The sequence below is a fragment of the Grammomys surdaster genome, unplaced genomic scaffold, assembly GCF_004785775.1.
Source record: "Grammomys surdaster isolate TR1022 unplaced genomic scaffold, NIH_TR_1.0 125953, whole genome shotgun sequence".
In the NCBI taxonomy this organism is placed as follows: domain Eukaryota; kingdom Metazoa; phylum Chordata; class Mammalia; order Rodentia; family Muridae; genus Grammomys; species Grammomys surdaster.
Window position 1 is genome coordinate 4,688,043 of NW_021620773.1, and position 27,228 is coordinate 4,715,270.

The 27,228-nt window shown below is 47.4% G+C and overlaps 1 protein-coding gene across 1 annotated transcript in view; it reads right to left on the reverse strand.

The window, feature by feature from the left end:
• Positions 1-27,228, reverse strand: part of Tbc1d22a (TBC1 domain family member 22A) — a 273,067-nt gene that overhangs the window by 188,416 nt on the left and 57,423 nt on the right. Inside the window, exons 5-7 of the mRNA XM_028753701.1 lie at positions 13,017-13,087; positions 4,736-4,864; positions 2,905-2,967 (exon numbers count right to left, since the gene is read on the reverse strand). Coding sequence (XP_028609534.1) covers positions 2,905-2,967; positions 4,736-4,864; positions 13,017-13,087 — 263 coding nt within the window. The remainder of the gene's footprint in view (positions 1-2,904; positions 2,968-4,735; positions 4,865-13,016; positions 13,088-27,228) is intronic.

The window sequence follows — 27,228 nt, forward strand, 5'->3', positions numbered from 1 at the left end:
AGATGTGGAACTTGGCAACATCCTCAACAAAGACACAGGACTAGCCACAAACAGCTAACAGGTAATGTTAAGACAGAGTTCATCAACAAAATGGGCAGGGACTAAAAAGGAAAAGGTGGCTAGAAAGTGATTTTTCTTTCACATAACAATACTGGAGCAAAAACAAAAACAAACAAACAAACAAAAAGGCTGATTTCAGGAAACATCACAGAGCCTCACCAAGCTGTCACATGAGCTTCTACACTCAGGATCCAGGCTTGCCTTCCCAGCTCCCATCCAGTGAAGTAACTCCATGTCATCAAGGTAAGTGAGCAGGTTACAAGTAGCACCACACTGCCAACCTCCGGGACGTCAGAGCGATCCCTACCTGTGTCTTTTTAAAACTCCCTCTAGTGGGAGCAAATGTGAACAAGCGAGCCAGGCAGCTGCCTGCACCCTGAGGTTAAAGCCAAGCACACAGTGGCAACCAACTGTCTGACAAACAAGCTCCGGACAGTCATCAACTTCTCTCTCATGAAGCTACTGTGGCAACAGATTTGCTGTCACCGTGGATAGACACATCCCAACTTCTAAGCTGCCAGAAATCTAATTGGCTCCTGCATACTGGCCAACACCATCCAGTGCTTTTCCTCAAGAACCTCCTCCTCATTTCATACCCTCAAATACACATTCACACTCAAGTGATCCATGGTCCCACTTGGCCAGCCTGGATAGTCTGACCTCCTCCCCCAGAGGTCTTCCTGTCCTATAGACCACACAGCCCCTGCTCAGCCCTGCCAACTGCTAAATATACACACCTCTTACCTCTGGAGGAGTTCCGGGGCTGAGCAAAACCCATTGCCAGGGAGATAGTCCTAAGTAAAAGGGCTAAGGCCTGACCACAAGGCAATAGTACTGACTTTGGACCATAACTGTGGCCAGAGGCCACAGGCCAGCTCTATGAGCAGTGTGCTAAGCTGTAGATACATGTGCGCCCCCCCCACACACACACACAGACACACAGACACACATGCACGCACACACACCAAGGTCTATTTTCCATGTTTAAAGAAAAACTTAAGTAAAGAAGAGGTCGTAATGCATTCCCCTTGTTTCCAGCCACTGTAAGCACAGCACTGAGAAGGGCAGTCAAAGACCAGCGCCTCAGAGCGGGCGCTCAGAGCGGGCGCCCCTATGGAGACTCGCTCTCCCCTCTTGTGCTCCACAATCTAGGAGCACTTTTACTTCAGAAATGTCGGAATTTTTTAGCAGCTTTACTGCGCAGGCAAGAGATGTCCACGTTTCAAAATGCATTTACTGAGGGAAAATAAAGATGAAAAACAAAGTATTTCAGATAGTAAGTCTACTTTAAAGAGATACCACTTATTTTAGTGACAAAAATATAAGGTTAAGAATAAATCTAATAAAACATACATAAGGCCTTTCATAAAGGTTTGCCTCTGTCAAGCAGCCCAGGTCAGTGGTCTCAGATACCTGGTGGGATGAAGCAAGAATCTCAGGGTACGTAAGTTCAAGGCTCTCTGAAAGACCTGATCTCAAAATAACACGTAAAAATAGGACTGGGGACGGAGCTCAGAGGAAGAGGGCCTGCTGAGCAGATCTAAAGAGTTCAAGCAATCCCATTCACAAATCAAACAGACTTTAAAAACCCCGAAACATGATTCAGAAAATGACTTGAATGCATAAAGACTAAGAGAACCCAGACAACTCCGAAGAGGAAGGAGGCGGCACTGACGTCCCTGTGGACGCCTAGGAACATGGCGTGGATACCAACACTGAGGTGATAAGCCCAAGTCCCTGCACAGCTCCCACTGTGACTAACTGCCCATAGGTGCTGCTATCAGCTACAAATTAAAACACAGGATGCAGAAAGAAAACTTCCAGATGAGGAGATGGGAGAACAATTATGAGACAGATGTTGTGGGAAAAGAGTTCCTAAAGAAAGTGTCCCATGATAACCTAGGAGGGCATCACATTCAACTCAGCAAAGCTAAGCCTGTCCCATCAAATACCCAGCAAAGAATTAGAATCCCAGATGTATAAACATCACAAACTTATTTTCTTTAATTGGTAAAAACAAGAAAGAAGGTAACAAGAAAGCCAGTAACAATCATTTACCAGAACAGGGACACAGAAGATGCTCATCTCTATATACAGAGAGGCTCTTTACCCACCAGTAGCCAAGGAAAGTGAAGCCAGGGGCATGATGGGAATATCCACCAGACATAGAGAGCTCAGGAGCCTGGCCATGTTCCAAGAAGTGCCAAGGAGTGGAAATCCAGGTTTCCAGCACTTCAGGTGAGCCCCGTCAGCAGATCCCACCAGAAAACATGCTGATATTATCCTGAAAGCCCTGGGGAAATTCTCACAGGGGTATACCTGCATAAATGAATGTGACAATTCTAGTGACACTGTCCCAACTGCAGAGCACTAGGAAGTGCCCAAACATTTACCCCGAGTGCCACACAAGTAGAAGAAAACACAAGCTGTAGAGACTGAATTGCACAAAGAAAGGAACACACAGCTCAAGACACAATCCCAGCACACTGCTATCTTAGTGTTGAAGTCACAAAGTACAGCCAACTATAATCTGGAGATGAATAGTACACCTCTTTTTTGGGGGAGAGGGAGGACAGAATAGAGCTGCCGTAGCAGAACCATGAGCATGGAGAAACAGTTTCTATGCTACCAGTTCCAAACTCAATAGAGGCAGCGGGTCAGCATTGGAGAGGTTCTAACTCCCAAATTCAAGGGCATAAGTTTCTACTATAAATATTCACACATATATTCCACCAATTATGGACTTTGGGGGCTCCTGGATCAGGTCCCTCAAGTGCAGTGAGCAATGGTCACACAGAGACAGGCATCAGCAGAAACTCCCCGCCCAGCCAGCGCTCCTCTTACCTCTGTCACCTTGGGCTGAAGAATCAGTGCTTCCGGGCTCATCCGTGGGATGTCGATATGGATCTGCAGATGCAGGAGAGACGTATGTTTATCTTATAGAATGAGAACAGTCCTTGATGACCCATGTGACTTGCCCTTAACCTGCTCTGAAAGGACTGTCACCAGGCTCCTCCACAGGAGGCACCCAGAAACACACTCCCCCTGGCTAGGCTTGACTGTCCTCAGGTGACAGGCATGCCTGACCCTTCACAGTCCAGCAATGCTCACTGTGTGGTTAGGAATAGAGTGGGCCCTCGGCTCCTCAGTAACGTAAGCCAATGCAATCAGTGCACATTGATTTTCAGCCTGACACTAGGCATGACTCAAGGACACTGACAGTGCTCTGTTTCAGCAGTGACAGGGCTGTCTGTAACATAGGCCACATTCTCTTCTATTTCTCAATGTCCATGAGGAATCTAGGACACACTAAAGGAAGCATTTGAAAGTCTCTGCTGGTGTCAGCAGATTCCTGTCTGAGCACCATCTGACAAGAGAGTTTTGACAATGTTTGCCAGCATTGCAGTGGAGACCACCTGAGGGTGGGGTTTAAGAGGTGACCCGACCGACAGGAGTGCTCTGAACACAGCTGGCACCACAGGCTGGCTCCACATCCCAGGAGCACACCCCACACCAGTAACACTAGCATCACTCTGGGGCTCCAGGGAAACAGCCTGCACACACTGAGGGAGACAGCATATTTTAACCCAAAGGAGACTCCACAGTTCAGTTCCATCCTTGTCCATGTGCAGAGAGGCAGCGAACACCTAGTAAATAGGGTCACCATTTCACTCTGACACTACAGTCTGTGGCCAAGAGAAAGCCACTTAGGTTCAGCCTCTCCACCTACAAAAAGCCTGCTCTCTGTGTCCTTCAAAGGGCTACTTGGTGACAGAGTCTGAGTCCTCAGTACAAGGGAACAAGATGAGACTAACTTGTACACAGAGCACACAGAAAGAAACTCCATGGACACCCTTGCTGAGGGACGCCTACACAGACTCAGGAGGCTCACATGTAGGAGCCCAGATACAGGTGAGGAACAAGGTTGCACAGGTCCACGAGCAAGGCATCCTGGGAGCCAATGCTAGTCCATTGTCCCTTTGGTGACAGTCCTATGAACAGATGGACTGGCCTCCTACAAGATGAAAAGCAAGCCTGACCTGCCTCTATACCAGATACTGCAAAGATCTACAGGCAATGTGCTTCTTATGCAGCCAGGACAGCGTATGCATCATACCCTATGTCTTGCCTCTGGCCTGCTTCATCAATATCAGGCCTGAAAAAATAGGGAAAAGGCCACAAGTATCAGCAGGAATAACCTACAGGGAGGAAGGCAAGCCAGGCAAATATTATCACTAACTAGCTCCATGTGCCCTGGATATAACCTTCAGTGAGACAGTAAATACTGGATAATCCAGTGCAGGAAGGCACTAGATCAGGGCCCAGGCCAAGGCACCACCCTACAGAAGCACGCTGTAGAAAGCTGGGCACAGGCCAAGGTATCAATCATCACATGCCAACCATCACCCAAGGCAGAGCTGGTCATCACTAACAGATCTCAGCATCTATTTTGTAACTTGACTAAAGCTTCATGCTCTACCTCTGAGAAGGAACACAAACAAGTCAGATCTGTCAGGGGTAGCCAATTGACATTAATTGCTTTCAAATGGCTATTGTTAGAAAATATAAACCTGTAAGCCTATCAGGTTCCTGATAGATGAAATACATGCCCTGCAAACCACCCCTAAATCCCAGTATTGGGTGATATGTGGCAAGAGAGAGACCCTACACACACCTGGCGATACGTGTCCTGGTGAACTTCGTCATTCCTAGAGTTGTAATAATGCTCAATGAAAGCAAAGTATTCCTTCTGTTTCCTCTGCAGCGTGGCTGGTCTTCGGTCAACATTGGCAGGAAGGTAACCCTGGAGGAACAAAAGAAACACAGGCATCTGTAGTTACTGTGATCATGAGAGTGAAGAACAAGCACCCATCCAGTATGGCTCAGGCAGAACAAAGCAGTGGGACAACAGGACAGCAGGACAGAGGGACAGTGGGACAGCAGGACAGCGGGACAGCGGGACAGTGGGACAGCAGGACAGCACGCAGCACCAGCACGCCCTACCCGTGTCACTAACCAGTTCCTAGTCACTCACATCCAACAAAAGTCATCACATGACAACCAGACACAATGCTTTCTTAGCACATGGCATGGAGATATTAAACTCCTTCTCCATAGGGCTTACATCCACAAGGAACAAGGAGTATCTCTGGCCTCACACCCAAACCACACACACATATACACACATTTTGCATTTATGTGCACAGAGCTGTCATGTGGGCAAATGTATCTATTCTCCAAAGCCTCTGGGGCTCCTGGCACTTTTAAACACATCAAATGGACAGTTTTCTATGTGGCTTCTTATTTGTTTCCTTGTCTGTGTTTTAAGTTAATCTTATGTTATGATACATACGGTATAACTTTACATTTTTGTAATTTTAAGCACAGGCCTATGGCCTCAAGGAAAGCTTCAGGCAGTTGACTACTGTTCCCAGAAAGACAGAAGGCACTTTCCATTGCCCAGAGTGATGGTGTTCTCTGCAGCCCATTCCCACCATCCCACCTGGGCCCTGGAAGGGTTAGTTTCTCACTAAAGCTGACTGGGTCTGTCTGGGACTCTCCAAACACAAACTCAAAACCTAGGATTTTGTGTACCCTGTCTTCTGAGATCTGGCCACTTTGGGGTATGAGTCTGCATGGCATGTGTTAGGCCATTCTGGTAAGCTACTTAGGAATGAACAAAGCTCAATGGGTATTCTTGCAGGCTTTGGAGGTATGCACTCTGATTTCTCAGAGCCAAATAGCAAGGGGCAGAGGTGCTGCATCAGAATGCAGACAGCGTTTTTAAGGAACTGCCTGATCTTTTCCAAGGAGGTGATACCCTTTCACACTCCAGCCAGCACTGACTGGGACATACCAGATGGGCACACCATTGGGTAACCCTAAGCCCAAGGCTTTTCTTTGCTGCTTCCATGAATCCAGGTGAACATAGGCAATCTGTGCAGCGACAGCCACCCATGAGCACAAGGGTGAGGCTCAAGCTGTTGTACAGCCTTGCCTGCACACAGTTAGTCCAATAAAAGTTCCCACAGTCTCCGTTCCAGCTGCTTTGCTAGAACGCAGTAAGAATCTGCATACCCCAGGATGCTGTGGGTGACACAGCAAGGAGCCATGCTGAAGGGTAAGCACAGATGCAGCCTACTTCCAGTCAGGTCAGTCAGGCACTGTCTCCTTCCAGGTCTGCAGGTGAGGTCTGTGGAGGGTTGCTGTACCCCATAATGTCCTGTGATGAAGAGCAGGCCCTCACCTGGACACAGCCCTAGTTGTTGATGTACAATCATTCCTTTTAGGAAAACACCCATTACCCAACATTCAGGTTCATACGTTGCACTTGAAAATCAAAGCCAGGAATTGTGGCCTATGGCTTTAAGCACTTGGAAGGCAGAGGCAGATGGATCTCTGTGAGTTTGAGGCCAATGTGGTCTACACAGAGAGTTCCAGAACTATATAGTGAGTACCTGTCTCTAAAAAACCAAAACCAAAATAAAATCACAGCCATACCCCTACTGTGATTAACTGCCATTTGACAATAGGAGATGCTAACTGAACACACACCTGCTCCTGCAAATGACATCTTGTCGAGGCCACTGTGCCTGCTTGTTGAATAGTGTGTGGCTGCTTTCAAGGGGAAAAAAGGCTCATGACACAGCATTCTCTACAGGAAAGCACAACCCTCAGATGCTTCTCTTCTCTTCTCTTCTCTTCTCTTCTCTTCTCTTCTCTTCTCTTCTCTTCTCTTCTCTTCTCTTCTCTTCTCTTCTCTTCTTGTCTCTGCAGAGAGGATACTGCCAAGACTCCACTGCACATTCTGCCGCACACAGGAGGTGCAGCACCAATAAGTCCAGAACCAGCCCAAATGTCACCCACCTGGTTATTAGAGCCACTGCAATACACCTGTGGACATCCCAACAGAGCCCTTAGTACTAAGGACACTAGGGACACAGCCTTGCCCCTGAGATGAAGGCACAAAATTACAAGGGTAGGGTACAGACAGATGTAACAACAGGTATATCTCCATCCAGTTAAAAGCTGCCCCAGGGACAACCCATCCAAGCAGTAGGCTTTGTCCACACCTCCTTTCTCCTTGGAGCTATCTCAGTTTCAGTTCATATGAACTTAAAGAATAACAATTTCCTAAGATACATCTTGTTCTTTGTGTGGTAAATGCTCATCCACGGGGCCTCCAAGGAAGGTGCAGCCCCCAGGCACAGGGCACCTCGGTGCTCCTTTAGTCCTAACCATTCAGAGGTAGTCAAGGTTCCCACTTTCAGACGGGGAGACAGACTTGGCAAATCATGGTGCCATGATCAGAGCCAAGATATGTGAGGTCAGACTCAAGCCAAGGCCTCCTCCCAACATCATCCCTGCCCTTAACCTCCAATCCCACACCTGTCAGGGATGCCAGCTGACCCCGGCTCACAGAGAGCCTAGGCACAGTCCACACTGAGGCTTTGTCACACATAGCAACACCTGTGTCCTCTGTGCAATGTGTGGAACAAGGTGGCTCTAGGGAGAAGCCAGATTGCAGAGAGCTGTCCATGTGAGAGATATATGCCCCACCCCCTCCACTCTCCGCCCTGGGGAGACTTATCTCTGCACTGTGGCTTTGGAGACCCACACTCTACCACAGCATATGGTAAAATAGAGACCACTTGACCATAGCAGCCCCTTAAACTCTCAATGGCCTCTTGTTACACTCAAGATGTGATCTCAGGCTGCCTGGGCCCTGCCTGGCCTCTCCTCCTCCCTGGCCAGAGCACACATGCTCCTCTATGGGATAGATTCTCTACCTTCTAACTGGCTAAACATGCCTCAAACACCACACCTCCTGCCTAAGGGTCTCCCTTTGAACTCACTATTGCCTCCACTGGGACCCACTGGCTCCAATCTTAGGCCAGGCAACTCTTATTAGTTTCTGTGAATAAAGCTTGCAGGGAACACAGCAATATGCAGTCCACACCAATTCCTTGGTCTCCTCAGTGCTATTTAGCAGGGCTGTGCAGCTGAAGCAGGCCCACAACACTGACGGGACTGGCACCTTAGGATCAAGTCTGACGAATCCTGTTCAGATGTCTGCAGCCAGTGGCAACCCTTCCACAATCCCACACCCCCTATAGTCTCCACTCCCCTCTGCTGTCTCAGGTCTCAGGGCTGTTACTTCTGCAGCTCATTGGTCATCCCTCTTCAACACCCATGCCAACCCTTTCTGGGAATCAATGGGACAGTATGATCTACATGGCATTCAATATGGCCCTGAAATAGTAAGGACCAGACTGTATATCCAAATATCCACACAGCCCTCCCTCAAGTCTCAGTTCAAATGTCATCCTTCAGTGAGGCCCACCAGGACCACGCACGTAAACAGCATTCTGATCTTGCTCATATCATGACAAGCACCCATCACCTCTGCCAACTTCCCCTACCCAATGAATGTACTTTTATCTCTTCCAGTCACAACATAAGCTCTCCCTTTCATCTCCAAGATATACCCAAGGGCTTAGAACAATGGTCCCCCATAACAGATACTCAGCAAAGGCTTGCTGGATGAATGGATGATGTTAGCAAGATGAAGAGAACTGACACAGAATTAGGGTTTCAGGGAGAGACTAAGTTAGCACAGGTTCCTGGCTTGGTTTGGTTGAGATAGAAGAGAGACTGGAAAACTACATAGATCCCAGAGGTATGCAGGAAATGGGTCCAGGCTGAGCAAAGACCAAAACAGAGCCTGGCAGGTGAAAGGCTGGCTGCTGCATTCCATAGCCAGAGCAAAGAGCCCAGACCCAGTCTGCAATTCTGGGCAGTGGGACCACCAGAGTGGTCAGCAGGGACTGTGTAGATAGCCACAGCTACCAGCATCCTTAGGGAACAGAATGAGCACTCTCAGGAGGTCTCCTGCTCCCAGAATGTTAACTTAATGAAACACAAATTCTAAAAGGCAAGTGTGCATCATAAAAGGCCCACCCATTTTCCTGCCATCCCCTTCCTAGAGGAAAAAACACATGTGCAAGTGCAGGCCTCTTGATAATTAAGCAAGACTAGAAATTATGCAAATGAAATACATTCAAGTATGCAATGAATTTTAAATGACAGAACTACAGAAGACTTAATTGCTGTATTAGCATGCTATAAAAACACTAATCATAAATGTAAAACAATGCATGCAGATACTTAAATCCAAACTGTCCTGGTGACACAAAAATCACTGTGTTCCCTCCCACTGCGTTCATATGCAAACCGACTGTAACACACTGAAAGAAGCTACGCTGGTACTAGAGCCTCCCTGTCATTTTTAGCCAATATCCTCAGTAGCATAAATGTTAAATGTTTAATTAGTTTTTGTTCACTCTTTCTGAAACAGTTAGTTAAAAAAAAAAAGAATCAAAAATATGATTCTCTTTGGGACTAATTTTGAAAAAGGTCCTATGCTGCTTGCAAGTAATTTAAAAGTTAAATATTGGCACTAGTGTTTAATGGGGTGCCCTGGCTACAGAGCTCTTCAGAATAAGAGCCACACAGCTAGATTTCTCCTCTACAGAAGAATTTTCTCTCGTTAATTAAAAGTAACACTTGTCCACAAACACTAGAACTATGCTGATGACAAACTGTGGGCACGCTGGAGGTAAGTCACTAGTGGGCCAGACCTTGAACTAAGTTCATAATCTAGTCCCCACTTACCCGCAGTCACTCAGTCCAGCCCCCTAGTCTGGGTGTATCAGGCCCAATAAGCAACTGCCTTCAATGGAGCCATGCATTTCTCAGAGACCAGCTTCCTATCTGGTTCATGACCATCCTGGTTCTGTCTTCCGTACTGCCTGGAACCCTAGAACACTGGGGTTCAACCTGGGTCCCCTAGTGAGCCCAGGTATCAATATTGCCCAACCTCCCAAGTGACGGTTAAATACAACCAGATAAAAAAAGACCACAACTAGTCAGACATGGAGTGGTCAGGTGGAGGTCACTGTGGATGGGGCCATCCCTGGGCTGGTGGTCCTGGGTTCTATAAGAAAGCAGGCTGAACAAGACATAGGAGGCAAGCCAGTAAGCAGCATCCCTCCATGGCCTCTGCATCAGCCCCTGCCTCCAGGTTTACCCTGTTTGAGTTTCTGTCCTGACTTCCTTCAGTGACAGACTATAGGTGTAGAAATATAAGCCAAATAAACTTTTCCTCCCCAGCTCGCTTTTGGGCATGATGTTTCATCATAGTCACAGTAACCCCAACTAAGACACATGCTGAAGCTGACAGCATCTGCAAGCTGCCATCAAAAAAGGAAGTCATTCTCATGCAAACTCCAGGGTCCAGCTATTCTCCAGGGTTCTAGCTGAGAAAGAACCCCACCAATTCTGACCAACCCCTACCTGACCACTCCATGTCTGACTAGCAGCCCAGCTAAATGGCTTCCTCTCCTGTGCAAGTCCTGAGCCTCCACGCAGCAGACTTCACAGGAAAAACATCACAGAACCAAGTGCTCAACAGCCTGTCCCCTTGCCCATGCCCGTGCTCATGCTCTACAGAGGAGCCAGGCTCTGCCTGCTCTAGCAGCTAGACTCCCTCCATAAATACATGTAGCCTTGACCATTGACTCCTTCCCAGCCATTCCAACTGACCCTGCCCCGACTCAAACCCGTTCTAGCTTCCCTGATGCCCCCCCCAGGGGCACACACCATCACTGCTAGACATTGCACATAACTAACTTGGTGACAGTCATTTGTTCCTTCTCTGGAGGGCAGAACTCAGCTTCTGAGTAAATCTGAGTATGCCTTGTCTTGCACATAGCAAGCATCCAATAAAAGACAAGTGTGGCACATAGTGTGCCTGGGGCACAGAAACAGAGTCCTGAGGAAATGTCTCCTTTTCTGTGCAGTAAGCCCTGGCCTGCACTGTGTAGTAACAAAGGTAGGCATTTTCTCTGTGTTGTGGAGGACCCAAGAGGGCTGGCACTTAGTCTCAGGCATACCCTGTCCTTTTCCAGCACCAAACATAATGCTTGAAACATTCAGAGTTCAACTAGTCTCCAGTAAATAACTAAACATGCTAACCATGGTTTTACAGGTTATTCTCCTTCCAGAAATAGCTACACATCCCTGGCTCATGTCCTTCAGGATGAAGGCCATGTTATCTGGGATCAACCATACACATGGTCTCCTCCTGATCCCTGGCCCTCCACCCTGCCTTCCCAAGGAGGCCTGAAGAGGAAGCACTTACCTAGTCTGTGCTACTGACCAGCCCCACCCATACTGCACCCTTCAGTCTTGTGACCTGCCCAACTCCTCGTCCAAGTAACACTGACATCCCTCAGAGATACACTGTGAGCTTGCAATGGTGCCAAGGAATCTTGCCTGGCATTCCCACTTGTCTGTACTACCTGCAAAGAGCAGATTTTCTCACTAACCTGGAATTTACCTTCTCACCTGACAATTCAAGCCTGAAAACTGCCCTAGCTTTCCTGCCCGCCTTGTGCACTTGCAATGGCCTCAGAGACGCAGTGTAACGCCTCCTCTTCACAAAACTGACCCTAGGAACTGGCCACGAACTGTACCATCCCAGTGCCTCCCCTTGGCTGACACTTATGCCCTGAACACCTCACAAGTACACTTTGCCAAATTGTGCTGGACTTACCTGCTGCATGCCTGGGCCTCTGACTTCTTCCTAGAAGCAGCTGGGTCTCAAAAGCCTTCAGTGTTTCTGGGAAGCCCCCTACAGATTATCTTTGGTCTACACTGCCAGCACTCCTGCATAGACTCCTGGGTCCCCACCAACACAGTGGGGTTACCTACCACTCACCCCACCTTAAACCCTGCTGTTCCTCTGATGCTCTGTGCCCACTGACGTGGCAACCATTGTGCAGCTAAGTAGCTCAGGGGACTGCAGCTATGACATGCACAGGCGCATAAGAGACAGAAAGAGCAAGAGCCTCTCATAAGCCTTTCCACCTAGACCAGCCAGTTCTTGATGAGCACAACACTATGACATAGGGACTTCCAGACATTTACATTATAACTTCCTACAAACCAAACCAATCAAGAGTCATAACCTCTTCTAGAGGACATTTGGAAATGTAGCTACAAACACTTAAAAACCACAAAACAGAGCACAAGTGATCACACCAGGTCTAGCCTTAATTGCAAGAGATATTTAATCAATAAATATTTGCTGTTCAGAGCTGCATCTGCATTTAGGATTACGAGGTACTGAACTGAAAATTTATTACGACTCATTAGCACCAAAGTCTTTTAAACACTGCAAGTCAGACTCAATTTAGAGTAGGTGCCTGGAGTTCCCGTGACTTAGCTCCAAAATAAAACAAAGGAAAAAGAGAAGCAAGCTGCCAATGAACTATTCTCACTTCCAACCTTAAGCTGTAAGTGAGGGCATGCAGATAGCACAAACCACTGAACTTTCCCTGAGGGCTTCTGGAGCGACAGCTTAATGATGGGGCTCAGGGCACTGACCCCCACTCTCCACCACACTAACAAGCTATGTCCAACATCTCCTGCCCCACTTCCTTGTCCTCTTCCTTTTCCTGTCCTCCTTCCCCCTTTCCCTCTTACTCTTCCTCCTCCTCTTCCTCTTGATCTTGTTCAACAACAGCACTGCCGATCCTTCTCTGCTGGTGCATACCCATTTGCTCTGAGCTGTATGGTCTTCCGTGCTGTAAGCTCCTGAGTCACAAGCCTGCATACAGCCATTCTTTAATGGTGGAAGTCGGTGGGAATGAACGCAGCCGTCACGAGCTGTTGCTCATCTTCTCTTTCTTACAGACTTGCCAAACCAACCTTGAAATTAAGCTAAAACTAGACAATGCCTTCTTGGACACAGCAAAGGCCTGTGTCATTATGCAACCAAGATAGACAAGTGTGTGGCCATGGCCAGCAAGTCACACTCCTCCAGCCAGGTGCCAGGCCACTGGACTCACAGGAATAAAGTAGCTAGGCTGAGCACTGGTGTGCAGACTTACTGAGAGAAGTTTCCATGTCATTGGACGAACTGGCTTTGGGATTCCAGACCAGCTCAGCTTCCGTAATTCCTCTGTTGGAAGAAAAAAACAGAACAAAGAAAAGCAGAGTCACAAAAGGCTCTACAGCATCTTACCATACCCATCAGTGTCCTCAGGAGACAGGGAGGCCCCAAATGGAACCAAAGTAAGCCTAAATGATAACCTCTCAGAGGGTGAATGTCCTCTATACACAAACAATAATGAGTCACACCACTTTATTAGAGCAAACCAGAGCACTGCCTGTTTGTACATAAATCTTAGATGGGACTCATTTGTCTAAGGCAGCCAGGTATCTCTGGTACCAGCCTGAGACAGGTGAGACCCTTTCTCTCTGGGGCAGTAGCATCCACTGTACCAGATTCCTCACCTCCCACTAATTCTGTGTTCCATTGAGCCCAGATGCTAAGTCTCCATTTGGACTTTGGAAGTTCAGCAGGCTTTCCTTCTCTCTCCCACTCCGGCCTACTTGCTGCTTCATAATGATTTGTTTATTTTTATGTTCACTGATGTTCTTCCTGCTTGTATGTGTATATAAGGCTATCAGAGTCCCCCTGGAACTAGTGTCACAGACAGTAGTGAGCTGCCATGTGGATGCTGGGAATTGAACCAGGACTTTTGGAAGAGGAGCTCTTAACCACAGATCCATCTCTCCAGCCCTCACTCGCTGCTTCTTAATGCCCATCCGAGTTGTCTCCTCACCCCTGTCTCTGGGAGGTGAGCTTGTCTTCACACAGCTGACAAAAGTGTGCTACACAATACACAGACAGGATAAGAGAGCTTCAAAGTGGACAAACACAGGTGTGGATGTGTTCACAAATACCACTAACGAGGAGAACCAGAGAAGGATGGCCAGAGAGAGAGGGGCCTGCAGCCATGGCAGTGAGTGCCTTAGAGGATAAGGAAAGTCACAGTATGACATGGTGGCATAGGACAGTGAGCCCTGGTTTAGCTTGTCTCTGATCTCCCTGGGGAGCTAGAAAGCACATGTGGGTGTGTAGGGACGGCCACACATTCCAGTCCCAGCAAGACAAAGGCAACTGCTTCCTTTGCTTTCATTGGAAATCTACTATTAGGCTCTTCTAGCAGCTCAGAGCTCATGATTAATACCAGGAATAAGAGAAGTGATTACAGAGAAGACTTTGGTAATATAATCAACAAAATGCAAAGTCCTGACATCTAATCTTTTTCCAATTACTAAAGTCTAAGTAAAATAAGTAGAGAGTAATTGGACGACAGCACCAGCCATAACCTGCAGTCACAGAACCCTCAGAAAACATCAAATCTCCCCCAGCTCCCCAAGGATGTCATGGAGAATGGGAACCTAATATCTGTACGTCGATAACAGTGTTTGCTAACAGTACCTCTGCCTCCTTACTGTGCCTCTCCCTCCACACAGCGCTGTTTCCTGGCTGTGGTTTATGAAGAAAGCACTGAGAAAACACACTGGTTAATGTTCTCTGCCCCCATCTCCACGTTACACACACACACGTGCACACACACACACACAGAGTCAAGAATCTTGAATATACAGCATGAGATAAAGTTCTTGTCTTGTCCAGGCTCAGTGTTTAAAAAGAGCTTTGCATACATTATCTCACTGGCTCCTCAAAGCAGCTTGGATTAATCAGGGCTGTGAGCCCTGTCCATGAATGAGAACTGGTCTCAGAGAGGTTAAGTAACTTGGCCTTTAATACCAAGTTGTCTTCACTGTATTAACTCCTATTCTTAAAGACTTTGTAGCACAGTCAAATACCACTTATCAATACAGACAGAGATCCCAAAGAAAGTCTTTTTTTTATTTTATTTTTTTATTGGATCTTTTATTTACATTTCAGATGTTATCCCCTTACCCCATCCCCCCACCTACCCAGGAACCTCCCTATCCCATCCCCCCTCCTCCTGCTTCTATGAGGATATACCCCCACCCAGCCACCCCAATCCCATCTCCACACCCTTCAATTCCCCCACACTCAGCGTCCAGCCTTCATGAGACCAAGGATCTCCTCTCCCACCTATGCCCAACAAGGCCATCCTCCCCTACATATACAGCTGGAGTCATGGGTCCCTCCCTATGTGCTCCCAGGCTAGTGGTTTAGACCCTGGGAGCTCTGGTTGGTTGGTATTGTTGCTCTCCTCATGGGGCCACAAACCCTTTCAGCTCCTTCTCTTTCTGTCTAACTCCTCCATTGGGAACCCCTTGATCAGTTCAATGGTTAGCTGTGAGCATCTGCCTCTGTATATGTCAGACTCTTGCAGACCTCTAAGGTAGACAGCTATGTCAGGCTCCTGTCAGCATGCACTTCCTGACATCCACATCAGCATCTACCTTTGGTGACTGCACATGGGATGGATACCCAGGTGGAATGGTCTCCAGACGACCCCTCCTTTAGTTTCTGTCCCACATTTTGCCTCCATATTTGCTCCCTTAAGTATTTTTTTACTCATTCTAAGAAGGACAAAAGCACCCCACACTTCTAAGAAGGAAGAAATCTTCCTTCTTCACGAGCTTCATGTGGTCTGTGAGTTGAATCCACCTCACACCAGTCAAAATGGCTAAGATCAAAAACTCAGGTGATAGTAGATGCTGGCGAGGGTGTGGAGAAAGAGGAACACTCCTCCATTGTTGGTGGGATTGTGAGATGGTACAACCACTCTGGAAATCAGTCTGGCAGTTCCTCAGAAAATTGGACATAGCATTACCTGAGGACCTAGCTATACCACTCCTGGGCATATACCCAGAAGATGCTCCAACATATAACAAGGACATATGCTCAACTATGTTCATAACAGCCTTATTTATAATAGCCAGGAGCCGGAAAGAACCCAGATGTCCTTCAACAGAGGAATGGATACAGAAAATGTGGTATATTTACACGATGGAGTATTACTCAGCTATTAAAAACAATGAATTTGAGAAATTCTTAGGTAAATGGATGGAACTTGAAAATATCATCCTGAGTGAGGTACCCCAATCACAAAAGAACACACATGGTATGTACTCACTGATAATTGAGTATTAGCCCAGAAGCTTGCAATACCCAAAGAAAGTCTTAACAGATCCAAACACAGTAGTGTATCTGAAGAATAGTTCACACCACAAGATTCACTCTGAGGGTGCAAGGATAGGTGTGCTGAATCTACTGTTGGAGGAAAGACACCCAAACACGTTTTCCCTCTCTAGAAGAATGTTGCCTGTGCAAAGTGCCCACAACTCCTGAGGCCAATGCTGAAATGCTGAGATGTGATGAGCCGCTGGCCCAGCACACCCCACTCAGCTCCAGAGGGGGCCTGTGAGGTGCTGATGCATGGCTACACCCCTTCCCCATGGTCAATGTGCAATGGGACTGGGGTTCCATCTTAGATACTGGGAGAATAGCACAATTGCTCAGGACTCCAAGAAAAGTCCTCACTCCTAAGGAATTCATTGGAAGCCACCATCTCTCTCCCTCTGACAGTATCCCAGTTAGACTGAGACTAAATATTGTTAAAACCATCCACCTGAGAAGCTACAACCTATTGAAGAGAGGAAGAAGCAAGAACAAGGCAGGAAATGTAGGTCCACACTAGGCAGGATGGGCAGTGCACAAACTTGCCAAAAACAACAGCTTTTCCCTGTGTGACTGAGAAGAGAAAACTATGAAGGGCATGAACCTAAAACCTATGCAGGACAGCCATGCATGGTACCACACGCCTTTAATCCCAGCACTTGGGAGAGAGAGGCAGGCAGATCTCTGAGTTCCTGTCTAACCTGTTCTAAAATATAAATTCCAAGACAGCCAGGGCTACACTGAGAAACCCTGTCTCAAAAACAAAACAAACAAAAAATGCACAGGTAATGTGAGGTAACTAACCTGCAGGTTTCCCTGGAAGAACATAGAGACAGACAGGTGTCAGGCTCAACAAGGTTTAAGGTGCAGTTCCACTGGGGTAGGCAGGCAGCCAGAGGTAAGAAAGCATGTCCATGAACAACAACAAATATGGCCTCTATGCCTAGCACTAAGGAGGGCTCACTTCCCAGCCCGAGTCAAAATTACTAAAGCCAAGCCATAACTAAACCAACCCCTCAAAAGAAAGGGTCAGAGGAACTAGGGAAACTAAGTGGGGAATGTTGCTTCCGAAGGTCAGGCTGGTTCCTTAGAAAACATGACAACAGAAAAACTGAGTCAAGAAACGGGTGATCTAAGCCCAGGAGCAGCTCATGCAAGCCTGGCCTGCTGTGGACAGAAGCCTGGAGGGCCAAAAGTGGACACAGAGACTGAGGAAGCTTACCCTGCAGGGGAGGGCAGCAAGAAAGAAAAGCAAAGCCCAGAGCAGAGGGGCCTAAATAAAAACAAGACAAGTCAAACCAGGTTAGAGAAACAGTGAGTTTCAGATTGGAAATTTATGTCAATTGTCACTCAAAAGAAAATGTAATTTTAATACAAAGAGAAGTAAAATTGCAATGGGCTCTGCTGGGTGTATCCTAAAATTTCACAAGTTCATCTGGAGAGCAAGGCCCTAAGAGAGCCAATAAAATTCTTAATAAGAATAACGTGGGAGGAGAGGGGAGAGGGGAAACTGTTTGAAATGTAATGTATGAGAAAAGAATAAATTTTTCCAAACAACTTTAAATAAATAAATAAAAGAATAATGGGGGTCGAGGGGCCTAAGGAGATGGCTCTCTCCCTAGGGAGTAAGTGACTATCACACAAGCCTCAGGGCCTGAACTGCAATCCCAAATACCCATGTGCCTACACAGCAGCACATGTTGGTATCCCAGCATGCCAGGCAGGAGTAATAGCTAGAAGGATCCCTGAGCCTGAGCCTTGCTGGCCAGCTAATCCAGACAAATTCATGAACTCCAAACTCAGTAAGGAACCCTTTCTCAAAAAATAAGTGGAAATTTTTGAGGAAGAAACATGACATTGACCTCTGGCCTCTATGCACATGTGCACACACATGCAAGACATTCGCACAATACACCACATAATTAATAAGATAAAAAAAACTATGGAGCTGGAAAGATGGTCCGGTGATTACTGCTGCTCTCCCAGAAGACCCAAGTTCAGTTCCCAACACTCATATCAATAGCTCACAGCCATCTGAACTCGAGCTCCAGAGAAGTGGGTGCCTCTGGCCCCAGTGAGCACCAGGACTCACATGCACATAATCCACATGCAGACAAACGCCTATACAATTTAAAATAATAAAAATAAGGCTTTAAAATATTTTCAAAAAATAAAGGCAAGGTCACACGTACCTTTAACCCTAGCACTCCGGAGGCAAAGGCAGGTGGCTCTCTGTGAGTTCAGTCACGATGGTCAACACAGCCAGGACTAAACAACTGTGTCTCAAAATAGATAGATAGATAGATAGATAGATAGATAGATAGATAGATAGATAGATAGATAGATAGATAGATAGAAAGAACAGATTTGCAGTGAGAGTTAAGAAACTCACAGCAGAGTTATGGGCATGAAGACAGGAGCCGCCTTCTGTGAGAACCTAAGGGAAAGAGCCCCATGAGGCAGGAATCATGGTTCAAAATCAAACCTGTGCACACTTGAGCACTGAGATGTGATAATGTGGCATTCACATGACACTGCACCTACTTCTAGAATGAGTCTGGGTCTTACCGCATAAGCAGGTGTGAATGATAGCAAGTCTAAATGAAGGTAGCCTGGCTGTTTCTTTGTGAAGGAAAGGCTGGAGCTCTAGAGGGGAACAGTCTTACTGCTATATTTTAGTGGGAAAAAGCCTTCCAAAATGAAACATGGATCTCAGAAACTACAAATAAAAAGATTAATAAACTAAATATGCAAGTTAAGAGACAACTTTACAGAGAAAGGACCTAGACTATTAATCCAGCAAGTGGCAGGTTTGGCAGTTTCGTGTAGCATATGATAAGGTTCACAGTACTCACACATAAAGAGCACGTACACAAGTTAAAAGGCGAAGAGCCCAGAGGAAAAAATGAAGATTCTCAGAACAAACAGCAGTGGCTACACAAAAGCAGGGCACAAAAGTCTTGATCAAAGAACTATACCCTAAAGTAAGAAATCCTCCAAAATAAGGTTGGATTAAATTGTGAATGAACTATAACACCCAAAGGACTGGGCACACAGCTGCTCTCAGACAGTCTCCTGTGAGTATAGACTGTGAGTAATTTCTACTTGATCAGATTGTTTAAAACCTTTGAACAGCCACTTTACCTGAGGAAGCCGCTAGTGTTACATGCAAGACCATGTGAGGGCTGTGCCCAAAGACTTCATGGCAGAATACTAACACATGTATGTGCCCTGCGCTAGCTGCCCCCAGAGAGGATTCTCTTCTGCAAGAGGACAGACACCAGCAGGGACACTGCGTTCTGCCACAAACCATGGTGACTCAGATATAAATCTTTAGGAGCATGCCAGCCTGTCCTGCTTGTTGGTACCTACCATGCAGGTGCTCCGGGAAGTTTTATGGCATATGTTATTATTCCAATTGATGCTTGTCTACTTTGAGCAGCACCGTGAACTTTGCTTTAATACTGTACATACAGAGAACATGCTTTAATCAGTAGGACAAATCCTCCTGAAATGAAGCTGCTCTGGGGCTGCATCGGGAAACAGTCCCTGTGTCACTTCTGCTAGGTGTTCTGCCTCTCCTCAGCCTACCAGCAAGGATGCTAAAGCCTTCTCTTCCAAGCCCTAGAATCATCCTTCTATTGTCATTGCTAAGAGTCTTGTCTCTGTCGGCTCTTCTGCTCTATCAGTGGAGGAAGCCTCTAGAAGATGTCCAGACAAGAACACCACAGAAGTACCTGCTTGTGACTGCTAAACACCAGCCTGTGACGCTGGACCCAGCTTGTTGCTACCCAAGCTACACATAGGTCTTAGCTATCAGACCAGGAAGCAGCAATCTTCATGACCTGCAATCTGTAGCTTTCTTGCTGTCCCAAACCTGTAGGACCTATTCACAGCAGCCAACCTGAACACAAGAGTATTACTGTATGTCAGGAGTAGGCTTTCGTAAGAGCTAGCTGGCCACAAGGTCAGAGATGGAGTGTGTGCCCAGCATGCATAAAGCTTGGGGTGTGACCATCGGGTACCGAAAAGAAAAAAATAAAGCAAATACCACGAGTGTCGATAACAAGCAGACATACAGCCAATTGAAAATGAAAAAAATATGAAGAGGCATTTATCCATGGAAATATACAGCCAGCCAATAAGCACATGAAAAGACACTCAAAATCACACTGACAGGAGGCGCCACTTCACATGCAAAAGCTACAATTTTAAAATTCAGGAAAACCAGAACCCTCCCACACTACTATAAGTGTGAAAAATGGCACACCAGTAAACGATCTGCCAGTCCTCAGCACATAAGACACTCCTCAATACCTATTGAAAAGCACCAGAAACAAGACTTACAGAAGTGTGCATCTGAACACTCTCCACCATGCTGCTCACTGTGAACTCAAAGTGGAAACATCCATGTCCATCAGAGGATGACTGGACACACAGACTGCAGCCTGTGTGCCACGCATGTCAGCTTTCCACTGTGAAAACCCTTAAGACAACCAGCTCCTAAGAGCAAAGAATCACTGTGGCTCTCAGCTAACGGTTTCAGGCCATGGTTTGTTTGTTGGCCTGGCTGCAGGCTGTGACAGAACTGTTCTCAGCCATGCTGAGAGATGGGGAAAGAAAAGGGCTGGGGTCCTCACATTCTCTTGGGAGGGTATAAGCTCCACAGACCATGAGATCCGGTAGGCACCATATATTTAAGGTTCAGTGTACCCTTCCCTAAAAGTACCACAGGCTGAGAGGATCAAACATTGACACAGGGATCTTTGAAAGACACATCCAAACCATCATACAATGAAATACTATTCAATCAAAATAAATTAACAAAGGTTGCATGTGGCAATTTGGATAGGCTGTAGAAACATTATGAAAGAAGCTAGTCTGCAAAAACCATCTGCTTAGTGTTTCATTCATAAAAATGCTCACAACAGGCAAACCCAGACAAGAGGTAGACACAGTGGCTATCTAGCTGAGGCAAGAAGAGGTGGGACACAGGGAAATGACACTCAGGAGCACATATTCCCTTGTGGAGATGGTGAAAATGTCCCAAGACTGACGACAGTGACTGCACAACTCTGCACATGTACATCCACTAAAGACACTGGACTACACACTTTGGCTGATGCAGTCTGTGGTTTATGATCTACCCCTCAAATCACTCCATCTTCTCAAGCAGGGAGATCTGGAAGATGCAAGCTTTGCAACAGTGGGAACAAGGCCAGGCTTTGGCAAGCAGCTTTTGTTCCAGACAGAGGAGGGCTGGTCCTACAGGATGGAAGGAGCCCTCAGGATCTGGATGTGGCTAGCCACAAGATGGACAGACAGTACAGAGTACCAAGAGGAATTGGGAACACTCCACCCTTCACCAAGTAAGAAGTAGGTGGGGGAGGTGATCCTGAGTGGATCTCTGTGGAAGGGTTCCTCTAACCCAGATGCCAGTTCATCTAAAATGTTTCCACCCCAACCCCCCTGGTCCAATAGCTTTGTTTCTACAACTCTGGAATCATCCACAGTACAAACAAGCACTTGACGCCCATCACAGCACATTTAGAAAAGAGGTAGTTCTTTCTCAGTTCTCCCTCCCTCTCTCCCTCCCTCCCAACCTCCCCCCATCCCCTACACACATGCAAATATTATAGTGCAGAATCAGAGCTCTAGCCATTTGTGGCCTCCAGGTCTCCCATCTGGCCTGACCTATAAAGACGAAACTTTTACTTTGGAGAAGTGTTCTTTATCCTAAAGATCCTAAAGGAGTGTTGCTACTCAAGGGATATCTGAAAACACACCCAAGATGGTTAGGAGAAACTCCGGCCTTCTGAAGATGGGGAAGGGGCAGGGAAAGCAAAGGACAACTAACGGGAGGCAGCCTTGTGAACCAGCTCCCTCCTCCCAGCCTGCAAGAGCCCTAATCACCTGTTAGTCACTTCACAAGGTCTAATTACACTGGCTTTCCCTTCAATACATTGATCTCGCAGCCAATGCTGCATGGCATTTAATTAAAGGAAAGGCTACTGCTATTTCATGTTAAAAATCTAAATCCTTGCAAACAAATTAGAAGCTTGAGACTCCCGTTTGTGCTTTCCGGTAGGACCCATTGAAGACAGACCCTGGGCCTCCTAAGAATTTCAGCATACAATATCGTGTATTTATAGTATTTGTATGTGTGTAGGTGAGACAGGGAAGGGGGAGGAGAGGAAGAACTGAGGGCTGCACTTAGCCCTGCCCCCACGGAAGTGAACTACCTGTGACGACAGCACCAGTGGCTGGGTACTCCCTTGTACTGATGTCACCACACACAATGCCAGAAGGCAGGAGTGCAGACTCTTAACACAGCTTCCATCCTACCTGTGCACAGGGTTAAGACCCCAGCCCATGCACACCTCCATCCGGCTCTCATGCCGGTGTGCCATCCTGACACCATCTGTAGAAGTGTCTCAGACCAAAGCCCTAGACAGGTATGAGAGGACAGAGGTGTCCCCGGGCACTCCAGAGGGACTCCCTCTGACTGCTTTCCTTCTGCTACCCAGAAGGCAGCCCCTGGATGCCACATGTGACTGAAAGGTCTGCTGGCAAGAAGCTGAATGTACCAGAAGGCCAGAAACAGCCTTGCTGAGATAAGCCAATTAACTTCAGATCAGTACCCAATGTCATTACGAAGGTAGAATAACATATTCCTCCAGTCCCTACACATGATGTCTCCTGTGATGTTCTGAGAGATAGCTCAGGTGGCAAAAAGACAGCTGGGGCTGCCTGGACCGGGCCAGAGGCGCCATTCATCAGCCCATAACTCACTGAGCAGACTCAGGCTTAGGGTGGCAACAGAGTATTTTTGTTTAGAACACTGTCTGTCCCAGGTTCCCACCCAGAAGTCCACCAGAGACCCCAGAAGAGTCACCCTGTGGGCCCCACAATGTTCCTGGTGGAAGCACTGCTGATTGAACGCCCCCTCTTCTCAGGGTCCTTGAGTTTCCTGTGTCCTACTGTATAAGTACTGGCTGACCTGGTTAATGTGTACCCTGGTCACAAGCTTCATGTGGATGTGGGCTGATGAGACAGGTAAGAAATAAGGGCTTGTCTTAGTGACTGTTTCTATTGCTGTGTAGACACCATGACCAAGGCAACTCTTATAAAGGAAAACATTCAATTGGGGCTGGCTTACAGGTTCAGATGTCTAGTCCATTATGGTCAAGGCATAAAGCATGAAGGTATGCAGGCAGACATGGTGCTGAGGAAGAATCCAAGAGTCCCACATCCAGACCAGCAGGCAGCAGGAAGAGAAAGTGACACTGAGTCTCGTTTGAGCATTGGAAACCTGAAAGCTCACCCCCAATAACACACTTCCTCCAACAAGGCCACACCTCCTAATAGCGCCACTCCCTGTGACCCTATGGGGGCCATTTTCATTCACTCACCAAACGGCTCCAGGTAGGCCAAGAAGTCCCTGCCCCAGGAAGGCTACCATTCACACCTGTAGATGGGTAACCACATGACACACTATTCGGAGCCAATAAGGGAAACACGGTAAGAAGTCATTCCAAGACAAGAGGTAACCAGTCTGTGTGCAAGCATCAGGAAGGACTCTAGCTGGCACAAGGATTCAAAGGCTTCCTTATGATGCTGAGACCACAGAAAACAGAAAGAAAAGAAACAAACGCTAAGCCTCGCCCTTGTGTCATCCTTGTGGCTCTGTCCTCAGAGCCTTCTCTTATCTTCACACAACTTTAATAGCTACTGTTCACAAGTATCTGAAGAGAGCAGCACGCAAGGTCTAGACAAACCAGCAGGTTCCTGCTGCCTAGAACACAAGTATGGGCAGGACTCCTAGCCTAAAGGGCAGTAAGTAGCAGGAAGCTAGGCTCTGTTCTGGAAGCAAAGGAAGACTGTGAAAGCTGCAGGGGAAGGTCCCGTGTCAGTGTGACTTCCCTCCTTAGAGGACAAGGAATGAATCAAAGGAGAGGGAGAAATGAGGAAACTGATTGGAGGTCACTAGGTCAGCAGAAATGAACTCTGACCTAGGGCAGGCCCATGTGAGCCGAGAAGAACACCGGACCAGTGTGAAAGAACAGGGGCACATTGACTGTCACTATAACAGGCATGGGAAGAGCTGACAAAGGCCATCAGGCTTTTCCCTAAAAGACCAGAGACATCTACCATCTAAAGAGTAAGTCAAGATGGCAGCTAGTATTGGGTGTGGTGACACATACCTTTAATCCCAGAATCTGGGAGGCTGAAGCAGAAGGGCTCTTTTTTCTTTTTAAGATTTATTTATTTATTTCATGTATATGAGTACACTGTAGCTGTCTTCAGACACACCAGAAGAGGGCATCAGATCTCTTTATAGATGGTTGTGAGCCACCATGTGGTTGCTGGGAATTGAACTCAGGACCTCTGGAAGAGCAGTCAATGCTCTTAACCGCTGTGCCATCTCACCAGCCCAAGCAGAAGAATTCTTAACCTAGGTTACTACATAGCAAGAATCTATCTCAGAAAAAGAAAGAAAGAAAAAAAAGAAAATGAAAATGAAAACAAAGGCAGCTAACATAACTAAGAGTAGAAGGAGGCAGGACAGAGAGAAGGAAGACCTGCGGCCACCTGCTAACACACTGGATATACGATGTCCCTGCAGGCTCACAGGCTGCACTGTGGTAGCTGGTGAGCTGTGGGAAGTAACTAGACATTGCCCTAATCAGTTGATCACTCTAGTAAAAGAGTTCTCATACGCATACTGGAGAACAGAAACCACACCTTGCTCTGGCTGTCTCTCCACTCTGCTTCCCAGCAGCTGGAACTTCAGCAGCCTCTGCCACAGGCTTCAACTGACATACTGTTCTCAGAATCAATGCAGCACAGCCTGCCAACCATGAACACAAATACATATTTCCCTCAAGTTGTTTTCTAGAGTGTCTGTTCCTGTGGTGGGAAGTCTGGCATGATGACCACATCATGTCACTTCCCAGTGATGGCAGGGCACCCTGCAAGACAGTTCCCATCCCTACTTTACAGATGAGGGGAGGACTCATGGCTGACTCTCAGCCCAAGTCCGAGCCCCCTACACTGCACTGACCTTGTTGCAGATGGAACGAGTCAGCAGTGAAGCAGAGGTCCTCTCCAGAAGGGTACCAATGGGCAAAGCTCAAGGGCTGAAAAATGTCCACTCAGAATCGAAAGAGGCTTTTAAAGAAAAGTCATGAATCTCACTTTAGTAAATGTGGTGTGAGGGTAAAGAGAGTGGCACCATCGCTGGAACACTGAGGGGGTAGAGGACACCGGAAGACATCACAGATGTCTAGAGAGGAAAGCTTTTCAAGACGTGCTGAATCAGAGGAGAGAACCTCAGAGGCAGACAGAGAGACTGAGAAACAGTACCCAGTGAGCAGACAATGAGCTAGGTGTCCAGTTCTGGCCAGGAGGCCCATCTCCAGTGAGAACTCGCTGATGTCTACTGGAATCCATGAACATGTTTAAGAGCAGTTTCTTTTTCTCTGAATCAGGAAACAGAGCTGACTTCTTGGCTCCAGCTCATCTCTCAAGAACATCTAGGCAAATGCAAGGTCTTCGAATAACTTCAAATTTTCTGTTTCTGTAAAGTGGGAATAAAAGCCAGATTCCCAGCAAGTGGCACAGTGTATCACTCAAGACAGCTACAACCCTAGGAGCTCAGGTGGGGAAAGAAGACGGATGCTCTGCTCCAGTCTAGACAGCCTCATGGAGATGGAGCTGGCCTCAGGCAAGGCATTCAAGTAAGGGGTCACAGACTCCCACCACAGGTCACCGAGTTCTCTGGGTGCTCACAGTTTCTCTAGAGGCAGGGATCTATGTGCCCCTCTCCCCCGACTTTTCAGAGTCACAGAATTCTAATGGGTCCCTGAAGATGTCTTCTTCAGCCCTGCCCTACCACAAGCAAGTTGGCATGTAAAGAAGGCTAGGACAGGAACAGAAGGAAAGTCTGAGGGGGCAGGGCCAGAGTCAAGGACAAAGCTGAAGGGACAAGAGAGACAAGAACACGCTCAGCAGGGCCAACTGTCCCCTACCTTGGACAAGCACCCACTATCCTCTGAGTCTCAGACAGCCCTTCATAGTCACCTGAGTGAGGAAGGGCTGCAAAGTATTCCCAATAGACTCCAGAGTCAGGAAAACAGGCTGTCTCCCAGCACCAGGACTGGCTTCTGATTGGCAGAGACATAGCAAGCATTCCAGGACAGGCAGGCTGGAGGTTGGGAGATGACCTGAGTCCAGTTCTCCCTAGACCACTGTGGCACAATGTGGGGAGCCAGGCAGATGCCAGAAGAAACATTGTAAGCAAAGGTACAAGCAGGAGTGTGTAGACATGTGCAGATGCCTGATGGGAGTCTGTGGTCAGAAAAAATGATCAACACTAGTGCTAGAGCCAAGCGAGAGCCAGAGGCCAACAGGAGGCAGGCAGAGGACAGTGAGTACCTCTCAGCCCATAGCCATACAGGCTATCTCCAGCAGCAAATGAAACTCAAATATGAGCAGATCCCAACTGTACACAGAAATCAAACATCATGTGGCCTTCTGCTAGGTAGCATGAGTAGCAAGGGCTCAGCCTCAGTTCACAAGGGCCAAGCCATAGACATGCAGAAGCAGCTGTCTAGGCCAGGGGAAGCAGTGCTGCCTTTCCCAGAGGGCCCTGCAAGGAAATGGAGCCTCCAAAGTGCCTCGGCACCCTTGTCTCTCCAACATACTCCTCTCCTTGGGCAGGACAGACCAGCAAGAGATGCCAGACCACACAGCCCCATAGCATCTCTGCAAAGAGCCAAGCACACAGTGTACAAGAAGCACATCTGATCCTGACTTTGCCCTTGGCTTGTGGGGAGGGCGTTTCAGCATCCCTAGAGCCCCACATGGTGAGACAAAGCATCCTTTAGGAAGAAGCCCATCCAAGCGCACACTTCCAACACTGAATATGCAAAATGAAGGGCTCTGAGAGGTCCCTTGCTAACACTGTTCTCTTTCCAGTACCCATTTCTAAAACTTGACATCCAGGCAGGAAAAGTATGCATGTTAGAAAGGCCAAAAACCAGCAGCTGTTCTGTGCTGAGCAATGGCCTCCTCCTGCCTGGCTTTCCTCCCTCCCCAGTGAATAGCCACAAACTCAGACATCT